This window comes from Centruroides vittatus, unplaced genomic scaffold, assembly GCF_030686945.1.
Source record: "Centruroides vittatus isolate TY-2023 unplaced genomic scaffold, ASM3068694v2 contig_1213, whole genome shotgun sequence".
Classification (NCBI taxonomy): domain Eukaryota; kingdom Metazoa; phylum Arthropoda; class Arachnida; order Scorpiones; family Buthidae; genus Centruroides; species Centruroides vittatus.
In genome coordinates this window covers 1943866-1967936 of record NW_027120776.1, presented here as the reverse complement: position 1 = coordinate 1967936, position 24071 = coordinate 1943866, and the positions used below count along the sequence as shown (strand labels likewise).

The 24071-nt window shown below is 39.0% G+C and overlaps 1 protein-coding gene across 1 annotated transcript; it reads right to left on the bottom strand.

Moving 5' to 3' along the window:
• Positions 1–514: 514 nt before the first annotated feature.
• On the bottom strand, positions 515–23500 carry LOC136986411 (uncharacterized). The gene is made up of 3 exons (XM_067283941.1): positions 22601–23500; positions 4491–4677; positions 515–2114 (listed from the first exon to the last, which is right to left on the bottom strand). Exons 1-3 carry the CDS (start codon positions 23363–23365, stop codon positions 1051–1053), a joined length of 2016 nt encoding a protein of 671 aa, XP_067140042.1. The 5' UTR covers positions 23366–23500; the 3' UTR covers positions 515–1050.
• Positions 23501–24071: the final 571 nt, after the last annotated feature.

Sequence of the window (24071 nt, the reverse complement as noted above, 5' to 3'; positions counted from 1 at the left end):
TTAAATGGTTTTTTTAAAAATCCAAAACTGAAATTTGTATTGTGAAAACCTCACTTGGCAACATTTTCTGAATGCTCTTGACGTCGTCTCTTGCTACAAATTCAGAAAAATTAATTTAGAAAGAAAAAATATTTCTAGGTGTAAATAATATAAAAAATATACGTAAAATTTATCGGAAGAAGTTTAATAAATAAAATTTATTTAAATTGTAAAAAGGGACCGAATAGAAAAAAAAATTATCTGGCAACATTGAAATGGAGCCCATCGCTTTTTTTTTTTTTTTTTTTTTTTTTTTTTGAGCAAATGAAATAGAGAATATTTATTAATAAACAGCATTTTTAAAGGTTTGATTTTTTGTTTGTTAATAAAAGTAGAATTGATTTATGGGTGTAGAAACCATTAAGGGATACGTTGCCAGCGCCTCTTTCGACGGCCGATGTTTGTGACTAAATCATTCTGTCGGTGACGGAACTCCGTAATATAACTTATTTAAAAAAATTAATTTACAGTCATGTTTCTATTTTATAATTTCAGTTTTTATTACAATGCTTAATAAAAATTATATACATAAAAAAAAATGCAAAAATATATATAATATATGTATATATTTTTGGCATTTTAGAAACATTATCGTAATGTTTTATCACGCTGCCGTTAGATGGAGCCACGTAGGTATGAAGAATTTAAAAAAAAAAATGTCGACTTGATTAAACATTGTAAATAAATAACAGTTTCTTTTTTTAATTGTTACAAACTGTTGTAAAAATAATAATTAATTATAATTATAATAACCTGATGGCATGCTTCGATTACTGATAATATATTCTGTTAATTTTTAATAAATTCCACACAACCACGGTTAATCGAATTCGTTCCAATAGCACAACTTAGTTGGACTAGGGGGCTGTTTTTCTTTATGATTCTAAGAAAACTCCAAGATGGACTCGTTGCAATTTCATCCGTAGTCGAAAAACTACAAGTTCTTGGCTAGTTTTTGTACAAAACGTCCAAAATCTCACTGGTGTTTGTTTTTTCTTCTTTTTTGGCGGTTTACACAAATCCCGATAAAGTAACGTTATTGCTGGATGGCGAGGGTCCTCCAATGGCGCTTTCTTTTAAACTAGTGCGTCTCTTGACGTTCCTTTTCGTATTTTTGTTTAGGGCATCGAGTATGGCACTCCTTCCGCACTTCTCTTCGGGAATCTTTTCGTGATTTGAGTCACTATCAACCGCCTTCGACAGCCATGTTAAATCGTTTTCGCTCCTTGCCTTGAACGGTCGAGGAAGCTGTAATTTGTAGAGTGCCATGCTCGATCTCGGAGCAACCGGGAGTACGTAAATCTCTTCCTCTTCTTCCTCCTCATCTTCTTCTTCGTCATCTGTGCTAACTCCCTCGTCGTCCATGGATGCCATGGAGCAACTCTTCGCTACGGCATTGTTCTGCAGTTGTTCCATGCTCATTTTGTATACTTGAAGAAATTGATCGTTGCATACTTCTACTTCATCGTCTTCATCATCATCATCATCGTCGTCATCGGAATCCGAAGTGGTATCTATGCTGTATTCTGGCTGATCTTCGAATTGTTCTTTCTCGTCTGGGTAGAGTTGCTGCTGCTGATGATGATGATGAAGATGATGCTCTTGCTGCTGCTGCTGCTGCTGTTGCGTTGGGCGAACTTCATGAAATTCGAAATCATCATTAGCATCCGTTGTAACCGATTCGCCATCTTCGGCCAACTCCATGTTGTCGTTGGTGAAAACTGACTGAAAGCTGGCACTTTCGGACAATGTGGCATAGATGTGGGAGCCATCTTCCTTCCACGTGTCTACCGAATATTCGGGTAGGTCATTGTCCATGTTGCATTGTTTAGTAAGGTAGCTTCTTGGTTCCGCCATCATATGCAAATTTTTCGAGTAGGCATCGTTGTGTTGTGGGAGAGAGTAGACGTTGGATAGAATGTGGTCGTGCCACCCCACGCGATTTCCAAAAATTGCCAAGTGGCGCATTACCGGTAAGTCATTGGGCTGATGAAAGCTCGACAGGTAATTTCCTGGTCCTATTTTGTGTCCACTCAAAATATCATCCAAGTATGGACGTATTCGATTGTCGGTTCCTGAAAATATAATAAATTTATGTTAATTAGGAACGGTGAAATTCCCAACTTTATTCGAAAAGTTTGACTTTTCAACGAATAGATCGCGATCTGTATGTTGGAAAACTCACTATGGATAATTAATCCAAGTATAGATCGTGATCTACTGGTTGGAAGCTTGGTTCCAGAAATTAAATATGCTTTAATTAGATAAATGAAATTCCAACTTTTTTATTCGTAAAGTTCGGCTTTTCAATCGGTCAATCCAGATCGGTATGTTGGGAAGTTCAATATGGTAAATTAACCCAACTGTTAGTCGCGATCTACCGGTTGAAAAATTAACTGTAAAAAAATCATTTAATTCTCAACAGTTCATCTTCTCAACTAAATATTATATATATATGTTTTTTTTTTTTTTTAATATTTTCCAACTAGTAGGTCGCGATCGACAGTTGAGGAATTTTACCATTGAGTGCTGAAGAAACATAATTGAATAAAATCAGAAATTAAACCAAATCGTTTCCAACCAGTAGATCGCGACTAACAGTTGGATTAATTTACCATATTAAACTTCCCAACGTACCGATCGCGATCGACCGGTTGAAAAGAGCCGAACTTTACGAATAAAAATTGGAACTTTACCGTTAATAAAATAAAAAGCAAATTTAAACGATTCGGCCCGTGTATAGCTCGCGCTCTACCGATTGGGGAATTTAAATTCTTCACGAATATAACGTCAGCTGGAGTGTAAAGTGGTTCCATTACTTCCTGCCTACAAAAGAGGTCTTTTTCTTCGTGTTTACGAGCACTTCACTCCCCAAAAAAAAAAACTCGAAAAATTTATTAAAAGGGAGCGTAAAAGTAGGTCTTATTTTACTGCAGCCCGGAAATATAACATTGCGGCGCGCGCGCGTGTGTATGTCTGTCTGTTTGTAAATAGTGTCATTCTCAGAAAAACTCCTTTAAAACTTGTTTTCAACAAGTTAGCTACTTCAAATTGCTCTTAGCTATGATTAGACGCAATTTCCTAGAATTGACATTGTTTATAAACTCGATCGGATAACATCTTCAAGTAGTTACGTGGGTGTTCTGTTACGTAAGTATCGCCCACTGTTACTTTACACAGTGTTGTACTGTGTGACGATTACAAAAGCTACATTTAATAATAATAAGTGCATTCGCCGAGCTTCAGTTTACGTAATAAAAATCCAATTTAATGGCCTGGCTACCTGTAATTTGCATAAAAGTATACCTGAACTGGTGTAATATAGTGTAATAATAATGGGCTCTTTGTGACACGAGGCCCTAAGTTGTAGCATATTTAGTTTATTTGAAATTCAACGTAATAATGGGAACTGGGGTTTAAATTTAATGAATTGTTAGAATTAATGGGCTTTTATATACGGATATATTTCAATACCATTACAGTTTAGATTTGTTTACGCATGTTCTCAATGGGCTATGTGCTCGCTATAATTTTACTCAAATCGAGCCCATAGTGGGATGAAAACTGGTCGTAATACTACATGAATGGTTAAGACCTTACACGTACTATTACGAGCGTATTAAGCTAAACAAACTGCGGATTAAGGCCTCACGTTACGAAACTGCATCTTAAGGCCTCATGTTTTAACGTGTATCGTTATTTGGTGATGGGACAAGGCCTGATATACGTTACAGCTTTTGGCCACAAGAAATCTTGGCACTGAATCGAGATCCTTCATAAGAATTTTCATGGAAGATCTGGGTTCAAATTCGAATAAGAATAGGAAGATTTATGATCGAATTTAAACAAGATGCAGGAGGATCGGGTTTTGAATTTGCACAAGATACAGGAGGATTCAAATTCAAACAAGATGCAGGAGGATCGGGTTTTGAATTCGCACAAGATACAGGAGGATTCGAGTTCGAATTAGGATAAGATACAGGAGGATTCAAATTCAAACAAGATGCAGGAGGATCGGGTTTTGAATTTGCACAAGATACAGGAGGACTCAAATTCAAACAAGATGCAGGAGGATCGGGTTTTGAATTCGCACAAGATACAGGAGGATTCGAGTTCGAATTAGGATAAGATACAGGAGGATTCAAATTCAAACAAGATACAGGAGGATCGGGTTTTGAATTCGCACAAGATACAGGAGGATTCGAGTTCGAATTCGGATAAGATGCAGGAGGATTCAAATTCAAACAAGATACAGGAGGATTCAAATTCAAACAAGATGCAGGAGAATCGGGTTTTGAATTCGCACAAGATACAGGAGGATTCGAGTTCGAATTAGGATAAGATACGGGAGGATTCGGCTTCGGATTCAAAACCGAATCCTCCCGTATCTTGATGAATATGTTTTTAAGAAAATACTTAGCCAATTAGGTATCATTAAAATAAATAATTACCATTGTTATCTGGAAATCTTCCGCTTTTTCTCTGAAATGCTTTCTTTACAGCGCCACGATGAGGTAAATCCGTAAAATAAAGTATGGCTGGAATCAATAAACTTTCCAGTAAACGAAGCCAAACAATAATATTTTCTTGCCAAGCTGACCAAAATGTCGGCACCACAAGACTCACCACATTAAATACCTAAAATAAAAATAAATATTAATTAAATGGCAATAAAATACAAATAATAACACGGAAAATAACGTTTTAGATATGATGCCATTTTGAATAATTCGAAATTCAAAATGGCGGCGCATCACGCATCATAAGACTTTTAATAGGCCTTTTTTAACTCCTATGTATGCTTCCAAAGGATCTAGAATGAATTATAAAAGGATAATAATGTATAAACGAACTGTAAAGGGTACAAAGTGTAGTAAAGGTTACTAAGGAAAACAGTGGTAGTAAGATGTAAGGATTATAAAGGAATACAGGGTTTTAAGGTGTTTAGGTACTGCAGAGGTTTACGAACTTCACACGAATGCAAGTAAACAAGGAGATAAACACGAAGGAATTATTAAAATTCTACATAAACTGCAAAAGAAAAAATAATAATAATAACAAGCTGTCGATAGAGGATATAATCTGTGTGGAACAATGGACGTTAAAAACGTGCAATACACTGAAATAACCTAGTTTTAGTGGAGTCCGGTGCAGCTTTATACATATATTTATTTTATTATTTAATCAAATTTTTCCTTATTTGCACACGAACCGATCTCGTTTATTGCTTCTTCAGTTGAATGTCTGTAAAAAAAATCCAGCAAAGAGTTGAGTTGAGTAACTTTCCCGGCAAGAGTTAAAATAGCGTGTGGAGCCATCTTTTACGAGATTTTATATTATTAATTATTATAAAATGGTAAAAAATGCTTAATTTTCGGGGTAGAAATGGGTTTTATAAAGTCCGACCCCACTCGAGATACCACACATGGCCCCCTATATCTCCTCACCCCGTCGACCTTTAACCACCAAAATTTAATAGCATCGAGCCCCCTAATATAGAAACTTCCCTGTAAAATTTCAAAAATTTTCGACAAAAGACACAGGACTTATTAAGCTTCAAAATGGGCGCACAAAATCGCGCCCTCCACACACAAAAAAAACTTCCAATTTTTTGCACTTCTCGACGTTTCAAGCTCCCCGTCATTTTTTTAACCCATGGCCATACTTCCCCTCTGTCGTATATAACAGCCGGGAAAGTAAAATTGCTAAACGAGATAATTAAATTTGCATATTTTGGTAAGCAATCAAGCAGAATATTTGCATTTGTAGGAGGCATTATTAATGGAAGACGTCTTGGAAAATGTATTTAAATATTCACGCGTAACGTATTTCATGACTAGAACCGTTCGCATTTTGCAATTTGTCTTTTTTTTTTCTTTGGAAGTAACGAGCAAGGCATGCAGAATCATTCAGTCGATACCGTTGGGTGTATCTACGGCGTACCACCCAAGCAAAACAAATCTCGACGCCTATAATGTCTACTCGAATGCTACCTTTTAACCACCCAGAAATTCTTGCAAAGTCTGGAGCCTTTCGGGGTCATGACCTTTGTGAATTTTAACAAAAAGCGGGGCATAAAAAGGAAATTGCAAATTTTGTTTGATCGGCTGTCGAGAGTGCTCAATTGTCTTATGGTATGTGAAGAAATGGCGCTTAAGATTCGGGAGAATTTTCAAAAATGTGGGTTCAAATTGAGGCGAAGTGGCGAAAATATGGCTCAAAATGGAGTATTGCAATTATAAAATATGGCTTAAAATGAAGAAGTGGCAAAAGAGTGGCTTAAAATGGAAGAGAAGCGGCAATAATATGGCCTAAACTGAAGAGAATTGACGTAAGTATGGCCTAAATTTGAGTAGAAATTATCAAAATGTGGGAGAAATCACAAAAATATGACCTAAAATGAAGGATAAATGATAAAGAATGAGATGACCTCTCGGTCTAATTTTTTCATTCGGAAAATAAAGAAAACACCACAAAAAAAATGAGAAATCATTCTTAAAAAACAATGGCGGAAAATATCGCTGACATTTTAAACAAAAGTTTAATTGGATCGGTTCTCGGGTGCTGTATTAATCTATGGATTTGGGCTATAAAAATGTCGAGGATGTGGCAAAAAAAATGGCCGAAAAATGAGGAAGAAACAACAGAAAAATATCAAAAGATGGCGCTGACCTCTTAACAAATAAAATAATTAGCACAACATAAAATTACTTAGCATTTAATTTATTTTACTATTATTATTTTAGTGATGATTGGAAGATGATGAAGCAAAGTTATGAATGAATCGTTTTCTATTATTTTCCTTTGTGAAAGGGGGTCAATGATCGATTTTTCCTATTTCTTTTTTTTTTTTTTTTTTTATTTATCTGGTTCGACGCACCCGCTGCTGAATTTTAACGACAATTTCTCCTTCAAAAGCTCTAGTACTGCAGGAGCGTGCTAAGCACTACTCGACCCCCCTGAAAATGTTAATTTTTCCGGATTCATGAACTTTAATTTTCATATTTTTCGCATTATTCGTGCATTTGTTCACTTTGAATCATTAAAATAACTGTATTTTATAATGTAAATAATTGTATAATTCTACAAAAGTCAGTTGCGCCCGAAGGATTAGCGTGTTGCGCGATGCTTAGAAGTGTGTTGCATCAAATTATCAAACTTCTACGTAACCTTTTGGAATTAAATTTAGAAAATATAGGCGATAAATCACATAATTGTTCATTTTTGGGGGATTTTCGGTGTGAGTTTTTGGTGGGTTCATGTAATTTAATCTTCCTGCATGTACGATTGGCATATTGCACATTGTTTAGAAGCGTATTGCATAACATTACTACTTCTAAGTATGATTTTTCGGTACTGGATCTAGAAAATTGGAAGAATCAAGCGACTAATGATTCAATTTTCAGACCTTCAAGAGTTACTTTTTTGGAGATTCACGTAATTTAATCTTCCTGCGTGATACACTAGCATATTAGACTCCATCTAGAAGCGTGTTGCATAACGTTACCACGCCTCAATATGATTTTTCAGTGTTGAAGCTAGAAAATATGAAGAATCAAGTGGATAATGACTCAATTTTCAGGCCTTCAAGAGTGATTTTTTGGGAGATTTGGATAATTTAATCTTCCTGCACCAACATTTCTCGTTCTTGTACTGCGAAAACAGCTATAAATCGGATGAATCGTTGAACATATTTGATATTAAATGACTCAGCAACATATTGAAATACTTGCCCGTTCTATGAGCATGATACAAACATTGCACATTGCCTATAAGCTTGTTGCATAATGTTGCCACATCTCAATGTGGTAATAAATTTTAAGCCTTCAACACTAATTCTCTTGCATAAATTTGCCCACTCAGCAATGTGCCACGTTAAACAGTGACACAATCAAGGAAAACAAAGCGCCATATTTGGCACCCAGCCAATTTATACAGTTTTATCCACGCGAGTCACCATTTAAGATGATGATTTCACTCTCCTTTACAGGAAGAGCCGCATGGCACGCCTTACCATCATCATCATTATCATCACGCTCCTCTTTACTATTATACAATATCTCGAGGCAAACTTCTGGTAACTTGCGTGACATAGTTAGCGTTATTTAACAAAATTTAGAAATTACACAAGTTTTTTTATTGTGACGTTTTTTGAATTTGAAGACGTCAACGACCCGTCGGAAGATTCTTCTTTAATTAAAGAAAGCAGGAAGATTTGCTGCGGGGGGTGGTGTTACTAGCAAACATTCCAGAATATAGATATAAATGGGGGTTTAATTAGCTTACGTTGCAGAATTTTGTCCTGTAACTTTACGATTTTGATAGGAAAACAATAGATTGACAGGTGTTTTATCTGGAGTAAAAATCAACAGAAGCTTACGTGTAGCTTCGCAACACCTGATCTTAGCTTCTTCGTGCGCCTGTCAGAAAGTAGAACCACATAAATGTGGGTACGTAGATGTTTATCTTAACGATAATAAAGATGTAATTAATGTTGTGATATCATCTAGAACGGTCGGTGTTTTGTTAAAGAGGGTACCGCGGCATTCACGTGTTAAATATTTCTGTGATGCAACTGAATCTTGAGATGTAAATGTGCTTCAGAAATTTCGATGGTGCACCTAAACCGTATGGCAAATGTGTCTCAAAAGCTTTTGTAATGCTGCTAATCTATTGGCATTTGTGTGCTTCAGAAACCTTTATAATGCATCTAATCTACTAGGCATTAGTGTGCTTCAGAAACCTTTATAATGCATCTAATCTACTAGGCATTAGTGTGCTTCAGAAACCTTTATAATGCATCTAATCTACTAGGCATTAGTGTGCTTCAGAAACCTTTATAATGCATCTAATCTACTAGGCATTAGTGTGCTTCAGAAACCTTTATAATGCATCTAATCTACTAGGCATTAGTGTGCTTCAGAAACCTTTATAATGCATCTAATCTACTAGGCATTAGTGTGCTTCAGAAACCTTTATAATGCATCTAATCTACTAGGCATTAGTGTGCTTCAGAAACCTTTATAATGCATCTAATCTACTAGGCATTAGTGTGCTTCAGAAACCTTTATAATGCATCTAATCTACTAGGCATTAGTGTGCTTCAGAAACCTTTATAATGCATCTAATCTACTAGGCATTAGTGTGCTTCAGAAACCTTTATAATGCATCTAATCTACTAGGCATTAGTGTGCTTCAGAAACCTTTATAATGCATCTAATCTACTAGGCATTAGTGTGCTTCAGAAACCTTTATAATGCATCTAATCTACTAGGCATTAGTGTGCTTCAGAAACCTTTATAATGCATCTAATCTACTAGGCATTAGTGTGCTTCAGAAACCTTTATAATGCATCTAATCTACTAGGCATTAGTGTGCTTCAGAAACCTTTATAATGCATCTAATCTACTAGGCATTAGTGTGCTTCAGAAACCTTTATAATGCATCTAATCTACTAGGCATTAGTGTGCTTCAGAAACCTTTATAATGCATCTAATCTACTAGGCATTAGTGTGCTTCAGAAACCTTTATAATGCATCTAATCTACTAGGCATTAGTGTGCTTCAGAAACCTTTATAATGCATCTAATCTACTAGGCATTAGTGTGCTTCAGAAACCTTTATAATGCATCTAATCTACTAGGCATTAGTGTGCTTCAGAAACCTTTATAATGCATCTAATCTACTAGGCATTAGTGTGCTTCAGAAACCTTTATAATGCATCTAATCTACTAGGCATTAGTGTGCTTCAGAAACCTTTATAATGCATCTAATCTACTAGGCATTAGTGTGCTTCAGAAACCTTTATAATGCATCTAATCTACTAGGCATTAGTGTGCTTCAGAAACCTTTATAATGCATCTAATCTACTAGGCATTAGTGTGCTTCATAAACCTTTATAATGCATCTAATCTACTAGGCATTAGTGTGCTTCAGAAACCTTTATAATGCATCTAATCTACTAGGCATTAGTGTGCTTCAGAAACCTTTATAATGCATCTAATCTACTAGGCATTAGTGTGCTTCAGAAACCTTTATAATGCATCTAATCTACTAGGCATTAGTGTGCTTCAGAAACCTTTATAATGCATCTAATCTACTAGGCATTAGTGTGCTTCAGAAACCTTTATAATGCATCTAATCTACTAGGCATTAGTGTGCTTCAGAAACCTTTATAATGCATCTAATCTACTAGGCATTAGTGTGCTTCAGAAACCTTTATAATGCATCTAATCTACTAGGCATTAGTGTGCTTCAGAAACTTTTATAATGCATCTAATCTACTAGGCATTAGTGTGCTTCAGAAACTTTTATAATGCATCTAATCTACTAGGCATTAGTGTGCTTCAGAAACCTTTATAATGCATCTAATCTACTAGGCATTAGTGTGCTTCAGAAACCTTTATAATGCATCTAATCTACTAGGCATTAGTGTGCTTCAGAAACCTTTATAATGCATCTAATCTACTAGGCATTAGTGTGCTTCAGAAACCTTTATAATGCATCTAATCTACTAGGCATTAGTGTGCTTCAGAAACCTTTATAATGCATCTAATCTACTAGGCATTAGTGTGCTTCAGAAACCTTTATAATGCATCTAATCTACTAGGCATTAGTGTGCTTCAGAAACCTTTATAATGCATCTAATCTACTAGGCATTAGTGTGCTTCATAAACCTTTATAATGCATCTAATCTACTAGATTATTATAAACAAATTAAAGCCTATTTCTTGCATACAATTGGCATAAGTGAAGCGTACACACAATTTAGAATATTTAAGATAATTTTTTAAAAGATTCAGCGCATGAATTTTTAAATTATTTATCAACGTTTTATTTAGGTTATAATGCTTCATATTTAGCAATTTAGAAAAAAAACAGCTTATGTATTCGCTTTTCCCGTCCGTTATCTGTCTGCAAGTTTACCCCAAATCTTACATACTAATTGGATTAATGAGTGATGAATGGGGACAGCCACCCCTATACTACGAAAATTTAGTTTCCTCCATTGATTAGCGCACGTTCTCTCGTCTATGCGCAGTCTTTCTTGTATACTGGGCCGTAAAAAACACTTGCATTACGTAAAATTTGATTCTACCGCATTGAAATTTGATGCATAATAATGCCAGGGAGGAAGTGAAATTGGGGACCTCAAATTTTTCTTCCAAAAATCCGTCGTTGCAAAATACAGTGGGCCTTTTTCCCTTCAATTTTCGCGTAGATGTACGAGTTGAATCTCTTCTTTGCGCTCTAATTCCCGTATAAATTAAGAGTTTTTCTAACAGGTAATTTGCAGACAATGATAAATAATCCTTAATTAAATCTCATTCGTTAATTTTCAATCAAAAAAAGGAAAAAAAATTGAGCCGAGCTCAATCGAAGCTCAAACAAGATGGAGACTTTAAAATAAAAAAATAGAGCAAATATATTTATAGCAATGTTGCCGGATATATTTCTAAAATTTTAAGTGCTGCCAGTTACGTATATAGATATAAAATTCGCCCTATTTTCGAATACCTTCCGGTGACTTTCAACCCCTTCTAACAAATTTTGTTGTCGGTATTTCTGTGTGACCGTTGGTGTGAATGTCCTACGAAGTGTGTAACGTATACACGAGAGAAATGAGGTCACGAGCACTCGACACAACAATAATACCAGAGAAACAATAAACCAAGTAGATCATACGACTCCGTGACCCGATACCCTGTTAATAATCGATCGAACAATGCATTTCTAGAATATTTAAACCCTACAGAGAAAGTTAGGAGGTGAACGTAAGGATCAAACACTACAAATGCCTACTTTCTAGGTCAGTTTTCTATTATTATAAAGAGTTAACACGCTTAGAAAACACCTGAATGGGAGCGCAATATCCCCCCATTCGATATTCTATGAGCTGTGTGTACCGGCGTAACACAATTACGTAGATCTGGTGATGTGCATAGTTGACAAACCCATTATTACGTCTCGTCTAGCCTGGTGTATCAAGGTGGTTAGAATGTTACGTGGACGTTACGACCTTGAATTTTATTATTCTTAGAATGGCGGCGGCTGGGGGGATAAGGGTAACTGAAGTTTGAATTACGAAACACAAGAGCATGTTACGCAAACAAGCGTGACTAATTAATTGATGCGCAACGTTCACGTTTACTTGCAAAATTTATCATAAGGTATTTTTGAAGTAAGGTGAGTAATTATCGTAGGGGTGACGTTGGTGTGGGTTAGAGGTGACCCAACAAGGGTGTACTTGATATTAGTCGTGACCGTTACAGTATTGTATGTGTGTAGACGTAGTGCAGATGTGTCGAGGGGCGTAAATGTTTAGCTTGATGTACCGGTTTGGGGATGGGGATTGTGGTGAAATCAATGGTTATATTCATTATAATGGAAACCCTAGAGAGACGACGTGTTTAACCAGTAGGGGGGACGAATGCCCTACTAAATAATGAATCGTTGCGGAGGAGGGTTCCTTTATTCCAAATCCAGATGGCCATACTGTCTCCTATACTACAGAATACAACACCTCAACGGACTTTGAACAAGAGATTAGGGGATGAAACAGAATTTTGTCATCACTTTCAGCTGGATGGAGCCATAAATAAGACGAGATCTTAGCGTTTAGGTTGAATCGTGTTGCTGTGGCACCCCTTTTAGATTCATTTTACTTAAATCTTTTCATCCCTGCCATGAATGAATAAATGAATGAATCGTTGTGGAGATAGGATAGAGAGCAGATGGTTGCAGTGTTCTCTACAGCAGAGAATAAAAGGAACCACCACCCCCCTGACAAGATTTTAAATAGGAGATTGGGGTTCTGGACAGCTCGACACCATTAATTACACTTTATTGTCGCCACCCCTTCAGATGGATGAAGGCATAAATTAAATTCATATTATGCACCTCTTTAGATCCATTTTGCAAACAGACGTTTACACTCTTCTGTACACTATACAATAGGGCCCTCAAACGTGAATAGGAATGTTTAAGATGGCCTCATGGCGTCATCTAGACCAGAGTACGAACAAAATCCCCGGTTTTTTATTGTGGTGCTCCGTTAAACCCACTTTACTACTCATTTAAACCTTCCCGAGTGTTGCGGAGGTGGGGTGCTTCGCTCTAATCCTTCACACTACAGAATAGGGCCCACCCCTCCCGATTTCGAACGAGAGAATGGGGTGTTTTAACTGTTAGATTCCCTCAACTCGTCACCACCTTCAACTAGACATAAACAAAATTCCTAACTTTTTATATTCATACGAGGATTCTTGTGTAGTGGCACCACCTTTAGATCCCGTAAACACTCGTGAACCGGTATTTTTATTGAAGCCCAGGCACCCTCCGAGACTGAAGATGATGTGGGAAAGCTTGTCTGCCACTTCAAATTCATTCTGAAGCCCTTTTATTGGATGAGTCACGAGTTTAGGATACCAGAAGAGCACAATAGTAAAGCCCTTTTTTGGTAGCGTGGGGCACAACAATGGCTTACATAATAGGAGCTTGGAGAAGAATTACCTGGCTATAATTATAAATATTTTCGTGTCAATGGAATAATTATTTTGTTTTTTAATTTAAGGAGCGTTGACACTAAAAATAACACTGATTACATTCCATTAAAAGAAATAAAAAAAGAAAATACAAAGATTAAGTGCAATTAATTCTCTTCTTACACGATTGAGTTGCGGTATGTAATAGACTACGACGTCCATTATTTTGGTCACGGAAACGGAAGTGACAACTCGAATTAAAATCATCCCCCGGTTTAGTGGCGTTACTTAAAACGCCAATATAAGTCGCTCTTTAACGCGAGCATTTGCTGTGTCCCCTATAGCGCATGAATTTGATATCTCCCCCTTTTTAGCGCATGAATTTTCTACTTCCCCCTTCCAGTACATGAATTTGACGCTTCCTTCCTCTTTAGAGCACGAATTTCTTGCGTCACCCCTTCTTTAGCCCATGATTTTGACGAGCCCTCCTTTAAGCAGCCAATCAAGTGTTACTTTTACAATAAATTTGCATAAGTATGCGTTGTTAAGTGTAGCTAAAGGAGGGAGAGAGGAAATTTGTTTCCCGTGTTAATTGAGCGAATTTGTTCCAGAATGAGTTTCGTAACGGACAACGGCAGCTATTATTTTGGTCACGTTAACAGAAGTGAATCACTCCCACTTTATCGACTAGACACGAGTTGTACCTATGTCTTAACTGTTCGTAACACAACAGTTGACTAAATAAACACTTAATCACCTGTCAATTCTGCGGGTAATTTGCATAATTACGCGTTGTCAGAGAGGCAAATGGGAGGAATTTGCTTCAGAGTGAGTTAAGTAACGAATACAACAATTATTAATATCGATCACGTGTGACGCAACAAATTCACGTGTTTGCAACGGAGACGCAACAGATTCTAGTCCTTCTGGAAGGGCACAACAGATTCTCGTTTCCAGGAGGGACACAATAGATTCTAGTGTCCAGAAGGGGGTACACAACAGATTCTAGTGTCCAGAAGGAGGGACACAACAGATTCTAGTGTCCAGAAGGAAGGACACAACAGATTCTAGTGTCCAGAAGTAGGGACACAACAGATTTTAGTGTCCAGAAGGAGGGACACAACAGATTCTAGTGTCCAGAAGGAGGAACACAACAGATTTTAGTGTCCAGAAGGAGGGACACAACAGATTCTAGTGTCAAGAAGGAGGAACACAACAGATTCTAGTGTCCAGAAAGAGGAACACAAGAGATTTTAGTGTCCAGAAGGAGGGACACAACAGATTCTAGTGTCCAGAAGGAGGGACACAACAGATTCTAGTGTCCAGAAGGAGGGACACAAGAGATTTTAGTGTCCAGAAGGAGGGACACAACAGATTCTAGTGCAAGAAGGAGGAACACAACAGATTCTAGTGTCCAGAAGGAGGACACAACAGATTCTAGTGTCCAGAAGTAGGGACACAACAGATTTTAGTGTCCAGAAGGAGGGACACAACAGATTCTAGTGTCCAGAAGGAGGAACACAACAGATTTTAGTGTCCAGAAGGAGGGACACAACAGATTCTAGTGTCAAGAAGGAGGAACACAACAGATTCTAGTGTCCAGAAAGAGGAACACAAGAGATTTTAGTGTCCAGAAGGAGGGACACAACAGATTCTAGTGTCCAGAAGGAGGGACACAACAGATTCTAGTGTCAAGAAGGAGGAACACAACAGATTCTAGTGTCCAGAAGGAGGGACACAAGAGATTTTAGTGTCCAGAAGGAGGGACACAACAGATTCTAGTGCAAGAAGGAGGAACACAACAGATTCTAGTGTCCAGAAGGAGGGACAGAACAAGTCTAGTGTCCAAAAGGGCAGCAGATTCTCGTAACCAGAAGGGGACGCAACAAATTGTTAACACAGATATTTGGCAAGTAGACATTATTTTAAACAAGGATACAACTCCCGACACAGGAATTTACAATACGAGCAGCCCATCACGTGTCACTCCTACGAGAAATTCGCACAAGTACGCGTGGCAAGCGTAGCAAAGGGGGTCAGAAGCAGTGCCTCCGTTTCCGCGTGTTAATTAAACGAATTTGTTACAGCAACCGGGCGGAAGAATTATTTTCAGAATCGACATTATTAAAAATTATATTTATATATAATAACTTCCTAGCCTTGGGGGGACCAATTTCCTCCGCTCTACTTGACGCTTTACCAGCCGAAAGTAGTGAAAAGTAGGAAAGGAAATTGGGCATTAAAATTCGAAAAGTCCTTCCTAAAATTCCGGGAGATTTTTTTTGTGGAATTTTGTGGTGAAAAAATGAATTTTCGGCAGCGGAAAATGGCGAAGAAGCGAGTCGAGTGCTGCAGAAAACAGAAATAGACTGGTGACCCGGAAAGTTAGTTGCGTGCATTTCCTGGATCTATGTAAAGAATGAGTAAAACGTGAAGTGTTTTTGCCCTTGTGTTTTGTTCGGCCATTTTTATTTTCTCTTATTTATTTGGAAAAAGGAAAATTGCTCCTTTCTTTCCTTTATAGTTTTGATGTGGATTACTTAATTTGAAATTCCCTATATGATACGAATCCTTGAACCAATAATGTTAGGTTTTATAAGGGGGTTTTTTGGGGTAAGATTTTTAGGGAGGATTTTTAAGGAATTTTTTTAGGAGTTTTAAAGAGAATTTTAAAAAGTTTTTTAGGGTGAATTTTAAGGAGTATTTTAGGGAGATTTTGTGGGTTTTTAGGGAAAATTTTTAAAAAGTTTTTAGGGGTTTTAGGGTGAATTTTAAGGAGTATTTTACGGGTTTTAAGGAGGTTAGACTTTTTTTTTGTAGAATTTTAGGAAGAATTTCGTTGGAAATTTTTTGATGTTTACGGTCCTACGAGATTCATAAATCGTAAGGACTTCTTAAAATTCTTAAATACTTCGTAAAATCTCTCGTAGGACTTTCTGGAAGTTTTACGAAACATTTCGTGAGGATTTTAAGGAGTTTTGCATGAATTTCGTAGGATTTTTTGAGAATTTTAGGAAGCGTTGTGTAGGGACTTTTAAGGATTTTCGTGGAATCTCATAGGACTTCGAAGGCATTTCGTAGCAATTTTTGTAAAGTTTTTTTGGGGGGAATTTTACAGGTTTTTTCAGAGAGATTTCGCAGGAAGATTTCTGAGGATTGAAGGGAATTTATTTAGGGATTTTTGAGATTATGATAGGATCTAATTTTTCCAGATGTCTCGCTGTTTTAGAAGATAATTTAAGACAAAAATAGACAATAAATTAATTTATTCCCCCCGTATCTAAAATAAAGAACAAAGAAAATATAAAATTGTTTAAAAAAGGATTTATTATTAAAGCCGTAATATCCTTTTGCAATTATTATGTTTATGAATGTTTTGGAGGTGATACAAGATGAAGGCCAACTTCGTGCCTCAATATCTTCAGGCAACTTGCTAGAGATAAGGGGGAAAGGTATCCAGTTTAGGAAATATTAAATGTATTTTAAATAGGTGACAGGGATTTTCGAAGAAGCAATGAGGCCCACAATTTAATCTTGTTGTTTCTGGGGTCATTTTTTTGTATTTTTGGATAGTAATTTAGGGAAGAAAAGGGGTCGAAATTCTTGTTAGTAAACAGGTGGAGTAGAGTCACATTTTGGGCTTTTGGGGGGGTCAATTTTTGTATTTTTGGATGGTAATTTAGGGAAGAAAAGGGGTCGAAATTCTTGTTAGTAAACAGGTGGAGTAGAGTCACATTTTGGGCTTTTGGGGGGGTCAATTTTTGTATTTTTGGATGGTAATTTAGGGAAGAAAAGGGGTCGAAATTCTTGTTAGTAAACAGGTGGAGTAGAGTCACATTTTGGGCTTTTGGGGGGGTCAATTTTTGTATTTTTGGAAGGTAATTTAGGGAGGAAAGAATTGAAACACTTGTCTTTTGGAGCACAGTTTTGCATATTGTAACGTGATTTAAGAGGGGATAAAGGGCTTAAATACACAAGAAATTCGCCTCACACCACTCATTTAATTATTTTCTAATTAAAAAGTCCGGAAATTATCTCGTGATGCAATCGCCAAAGTGAATACAAAAGGAAAGTCAGACACCAGTAGCCCTTCTTCCTGTGGGTGTTAATGGGAAACAAGAATCAATGTCGCATACAATGGACAACAATTTTAACCTTGACAAATCTTAATTGGCTCAATGGGAAGAAAATGGATCCGTTCTACTCCTTTCTATAAATAGTTTTACAATGTAAATTACTTCAATTAGATTCTCTTAAATTCAGATTGGATGACGTAACGGATGCTAACCCCCCGCAGAAAACACGTATCTTTATATTTGTAAATGGAGCATGCTAACGTGATTCTTATCTTCCAAGTGTGTTTTTTTTTTTTTTGCTTGTTTTTAAAGAAAATTCAGGCCGAATGAGTACATTTATAGTAAGGGGTGATGTCGAAACACCAAAGAAAATGGCAGTTTCTTGTGTTTCTTTAGAAAATTTGGTACGAAACGGTGCATTTGTAGTAAAGGGTGATGTTGAAACAACGCAAAAAACTGCGGTTTATTGCGTTTTTTAAAGAAAATCCAAGCATTTAAATTAAGAGGATGCTGCAAAAAAACCACAAAAGTGCTGCAAAAAAACCACAAAAGTGCTGCAAAAAAACCACAAAAGTGCTGCAAAAAAACCACAAAAGTGCTGCAAAAAACCACAAAAAAGGCAATTCCTTGTGTTTTTTAGAAAATTCACGCCAAACAGAAGTATTTAAAAAGACAATTTCTTGTATTTTAGACAAGGGAACTAAAAAAAAACCACACAAACAATGTCAATTCCTAGTGTTTTTTTTTGGAAAATTCAGGACATTTAGGGTAAGAGGATGCTGCTAAAAACCACAAAAAAAGGCAATTCCTTGTGTCTTTTTTTAGAAAATTCAGGACAAGAAGCTACATTTACAACAAACAGAAGTGTTTAAAAAAAGGCAATTTTTTGTATTTTAGGACAAGGGAACTGCGAAAAAACACTGCAATTTCGAGCCTTAATTTCTAGATCGCGACCCGAAACCCTGGTGCGTATCACAGAACAAATAATGGACATTCGCTAATTAAGTAGGAGTAATTCGATAAGAGTATCCTTTACAAACGATGGAGGAACAAAGGAACGCATTCCTGTCACACAGGAAACACTTCTAAACAAGGCCAAAAGCTCTTAACAATGTTAACATCCGTCCAAAAAAAATAATAATAATAAAAAGCCTACAATTGTCGAAGGTGAAAGGCGAACAATGAATCCGACAATCGTCGATTTTGCTTTCGTCAAACCCTCAAACAATTAAAATACCCGTTTCCTGTGTTGAAAAATGGCCCGGGGAATGGGCCAATCGACACTAGAGGACCCTCTTTATAATAGAAATTTTACTAAACTCCCATAACAATGGGCGATTTTTGCGCAAGCAAACTGTTTAATAAAAGTGTACACACTTACGCTAGGGATTGTGCTGGTTTACGTGCGTTTGTAAAACGTCCGTCTGGTTGTCTGTTCTCGCTATTTGTCACGAAATACGAAGGTTCTAGCCTGTAGAGATTGCCACTTCCTATTTAAGTCGTGGGTTCGGACGGAAGACGAAGAACCTCGCCCCCCCCTCACGTGCAAAAAACAAAATCCCGATCCTAAGAGTGGTTACGACGGCTTAAACCGGCAATTTACAGAGGATAAAACGCGCAACCCCCCCAAAAAAAACCCTACACCGGATCATCAGGACGGACGGACAGACGGACGGGCCATAAAAATCAAGAAGGTAAATGGAATTTCGAGGGGTGGAAAAAAAAAATAGAAGACGTCCCGAAGGTGGGGAGGGAGGAACAGGTTTTCGTCTTCTCGACCTTGATATCGCGAGCAGGTGGGGTCCGCGTATAACGCGCCACGTGGCACGCGCTTGACCTATAACCCGGCGATGGGGGAGAGGGGGGAAGTAAAGCGGACACCGGTGTTGCCAGGGACGAATTTGCCTTCATCACGCTTGACCCTGCCGGGGATGTCAGGTCGTTCTCACGCTGAAACAGCGTTTCTGCTTGGTTAGTTTCGATGCTCGAACGATGTAGGCTGTCACAATGAGTGACCAGATGTGCCTCGGGCCGAAATATAATACTAACGAGTAATGATACCCTCTTCTCCCCCTCCGTCCCCCTCCCCTTTTGTCTGCTCGTACCGGTCAATCCGGAGAGATATTACGTTGGTTTGTATACAGGGTTTTGGGCTGTGTGTTTAAGATGGTCGCGGGGATGGGGGTTTTGGAGGTGGTTTTTTGGGTGGTTGGAGGTGGCGCCGTGTTTTTTTTTTCATTTGGGCTAAAAACTGGAGGAAAATGAGAGGTTTCCTGTGGTTTTGGGACGAATCGTCAAGAAAATGAGCGCTGATAAGATCTTTTTATACCCTGATTTTGGGCTAAATCGTCTCGAAAATGGGCAATGAGGGTTGTTTACCCTAATTTTGGGGCAAATCTGCAAGAAAACGAACGATGTGAAAATGATTTTACCTCGATCTAGTGCCAAATCTGCAAGAAAATGACCAATAATAAGGCCCTTTTATTCCGAATTAGGGCCAAATCTGCAAGAAAATGACCAATGATAAAGCCCTTTTATTCCGAATTAGGGCCAAATCTGCAAGAAAATGACCAATAATAAGGCCCTTTTATTCCGAATTAGGGCCAAATCTGCAAGAAAATGACCAATAATAAGGCCCTTTTATTCCGAATTAGGGCCAAATCTGCAAGAAAATGACCAACGATAAGGCCCTTTTATTCCGAATTAGGGCCAAATCTGCAAGAAAATGACCAACGATAAGGCCCTTTTATTCCGAATTAGGGCCAAATCTTCAAGAAAATAACCAAACATAAGGCCTTTTACCCCGATTTAGGGCCTAATCGATATTTTCATGCCTAACCTTAACTAACAACAGACGCGGGGGGTTGGGGGTGACGACGAATGCGCATTTTTCAATCAGTGAAAATCCGTGTCGTGTTCAACCGAACATTTAACACATTTTATATCGAGTTTCGGTCTGATAATGGCCGCGACTTCTGCCCAATCCGGGTTCAAAACCCCGTTTTAACGCACAAGGATCCGAGACAGGAACGAAACGCGAGAATTCGGAGGAACGTAACACGTGCTCTAACACATTTACAAGGCCGTAACGGGCATTTTTATTGTAATAAGAGTCACGAGTTGAACCCGAAGCGACGTGACCTACCGATTGCGTAACCGGAGATGGGTTAAGTTTACGAAACGTAACAGTGACGTGTGTTGTGTGCTGTTTGTGTGTGTGCGCGCGCGCGCGTTTCTTTTCTTTTTTTTTCGCGCGAGAATTTATTTGACCTTCGGAGTTCTAATTCTTCGGTTGAGAATCGACAAACGAACGTACCGATTTTTCAGAGAGTGTAAAATTCGTGTAGATGCAGTGTCAATGGCACGAAACGGGTTCCTTTTTTTTCGTTTCTGATTCGCGTAACGAGTTTTCGGGCCCTTTAATTATGGAAAACTCGAACCGAAAAATGAATTATAAGGTCGATAGGGGCCTCGTTATAGGACCTTTTGTTTTTGGTTTTATTTTAGTTGTTTTTTCTGGTGTGTGTGTGTGTGTGTAACGACTTTTCAGGACCTTTAATTCGGGAAAAAGCGTACAAAAAATTGAGTTATAAGGCGAGTTTAGGGCCCTCGTTAAGGGGCCTTTATTTGTATTATTTTAGTTTTTTTTTTTCGGTGGGTATCGGTCCACATCCCACGCGTTTCCGAGCGGAAGTGTAAGGTTCCTTTTTTTGTATCCTGCTTTTTGTAATTTGGCAGAGGACATCCTTTACTAGCGAAACGGACGTACTTAACAATTGAAATGTACGACCGGATGGCGGGTAGAATTGTACCACGTGACGACCAGGTCCGGATCTATACGCAGACCGTGGCTTGGGGCCTCGTGTTATACGTCACTAGAGATATCTCGGCTTCCTGAGGAGTGATGGCCTCTACGCGTTACCGAGGCACACCACGTGATTTATACGCAAGCTCGGCTTAGGGCCTCACTTACGAGACTTTAGCCATTTGATAGAGTGAAAAGGCCTCTTACTGAGATAGAACAAACCCTATAAGATTGTTAAATTATACCGCTCGATACTGGATTTATATAAAAGCTCGGATTAAGACCTCGCGTGATTGTAGCTACCTCTTCGATTATTCGATCGAGCGGAAAGGCCTGTTGTACTTTACATATCTTATATGACAGGTAAAGTGTACCGTGTGATGCTAGATTTTACATAAAAAAAGCTTAGCTTAGGGCCTCAATTTGAAAAGGAAGAGGGCCTCTTATACGTTACTGAAGCACAAAAAATCCTACATGACTTAAAATGTGCAGCGTGATACTGGATTTACATGCGAGGTTAAGGCCTCACCGCCGTAGTTATTGGCTGGAGTGTAAGGGCCTCTTATACGTTACTGAAGCACGACAAATCTTATATTATGATCGATAAAGTATACCACGTGATACTGAATTTACACAATCTACGGCTTAGGGCCTCACGAGGTGGCCATGCTTTTAAATTTGTTACCGTTTAGTAGAAGAGGAAGACCTCATATGTTAAGGATTAGATTCATAAAAAACCCTATAATACATCACCTACATCACGTAACGCCCGGCAGAACAAATTACAGCATTAGGGCCTCGTGCTACAGCTAATTCCTCGCGCCCTTATTGTTATTTTTGCAGAGGAAAGGGCCTCTTAAAACTCGATAGGGTCACAACAAACCCTATACGATCGAATAAAGGGTAAAATATATACAGGCCTCAGCAACGATGCTGTAGTTAGACGTTTACGATTTTATAACACAGCTAGGCCTCACAGGCCTCTTATAATACTGTATATGTTATAGATTAGGGGGACAAGAAACCTTATGATAAGTGACCCACACAGACGAGGAAATAATGTACCAGGTGATGCTAAGGACCGAATGGGAAGGGCCTCTTGCGTGTTTTAGCTAGTTACACTATAAACAAGCGGGAATTCGTGAAATTTTTCCGGGGCCGCGGTAAATATTAGTAAAAACAAGTAATTGTACTTACCAAAAACGGTACATGGTTGACGGTGTAGCAGCAGATACAAACAGAGGAGACGGCGGTCCACCTCATATCCAATGTAGTAAAGTCGTTATTGTACGATCTGAGGGGCCTGAGGGGCCGGGAACTTCCGCCGCTGCTGCTGGAACCGGTACCACTGCACGAGGTACCGAAATCGGTAACGGGCAGCGGTTCCTTTTTACCGGTACGCTTCTTGCACTTGTGACAGACCACATGAGCACAACACACGAAGGACGTTAGAACCAGGACGGCGTAGAGAGATAGCAAGAACACAGAGAATTTTTCATCCCAGGCGGAGGGCCTGACCGAGCAGGGCCCCCTGCCGGGCACGCGGGCGAACACCGCAGCCACCCCGACGAACACGGAGATTACAGCAAGCACGGCGATGTGGTAACGGATCTGGTTCCTGCGGACACTCAAACGATACTTGTAGGGCCAGCGCAAGGTAAGGCCCCTGTCTACGGCCAAGGAAGCGAGGGTGGCGATCTGGAAGGCCCTAGTGGAAGTGAGGCCCCACTGGAGAAAGACGCAAGCGGGCTCCAGGCTGGGGTTGATGAGCCTGAAGACGGCGAAGGCGAAGGCAAACGACGAGGTGACCATCTCCTGAGCCACAACGGCCAGGAAGAAGAGATCCACCATTCTCCATTGTCTTCGATAGGTGTGGAAGATGTAAAGGGTCCACACGGCCAGCATGATCAACAGGGGCGAGCACGAGGCAGCCGCCAACCAGCTGTACGCTACCGCTTCCATACCTCACTGTACAGCAGGCAAGCGCGTACAAACCGCTACCATCAGAGCCACACTGTCGACTGTCGAGTGTTGACGGAACTGGTTGGCACGCGCAGCCGTAGTACGTTCCTGACCCCACTACCTCCTCGTGCACACTAGCTGCGGGCCAAGCAACACTACAGCATTCCATCTAACCCGTGTTTAACGTCCCCGCCAATCGTGGACAGCGTAACTTTCCGAATTTTGTAACAGAGTAACGCGTCACACACACGCATGCACGCGCCCGAGCAATCCCCCTCCCTTCGACTCTCCGATTTCCCCCGTCGGGAATTTCGGGCCCCCTAACGCGGCCCAGTTTAGGAATGCGCTTCTCCTTAATTTCTCCAGGGCTAATTGTCCAATTCCCTCCCTCCCCCTTACTTATTTTCGTACGATTCGTGCCTCGGGATTAAAAAATCGAATGGTTTTGACGCGTTATAACGCATTAACATGGCGTCCGGTCACCGAGAAACTCTCGTTAATAACGTTTTATTGTTCTCGAGCGACACAAAAGCCAACTTTGTGTTGGGAGTCTCGACTCCCCCCCTGACTATTTACGTAATTGAGATGCGTCTAATGCGGGGGGATGCGGATGATGGGAAGCGCAGAGACGTTAAGTGCGGGTTATACGGCGGTGGGAGGGTTTCGCGCGCGTTGGAGCGTTGTAAGCGGGTCGGGACGGTGATAC

Coding starts and splice junctions, on each gene's coding strand:
- LOC136986411 (XM_067283941.1), bottom strand. CDS start 23,365: ATGGAAGCGGTAGCGTACAGCTGGTTGGCGGCTGCCTCGTGCTCGCCC. Junction 4,678..22,600: donor TCAACCATGTACCGTTTTTG/GTAAGTACAATT, acceptor TTTTTATTTTAG/GTATTTAATGTGGTGAGTCT. Junction 2,115..4,490: donor AAGATTTCCAGATAACAATG/GTAATTATTTAT, acceptor TTATATTTTCAG/GAACCGACAATCGAATACGT.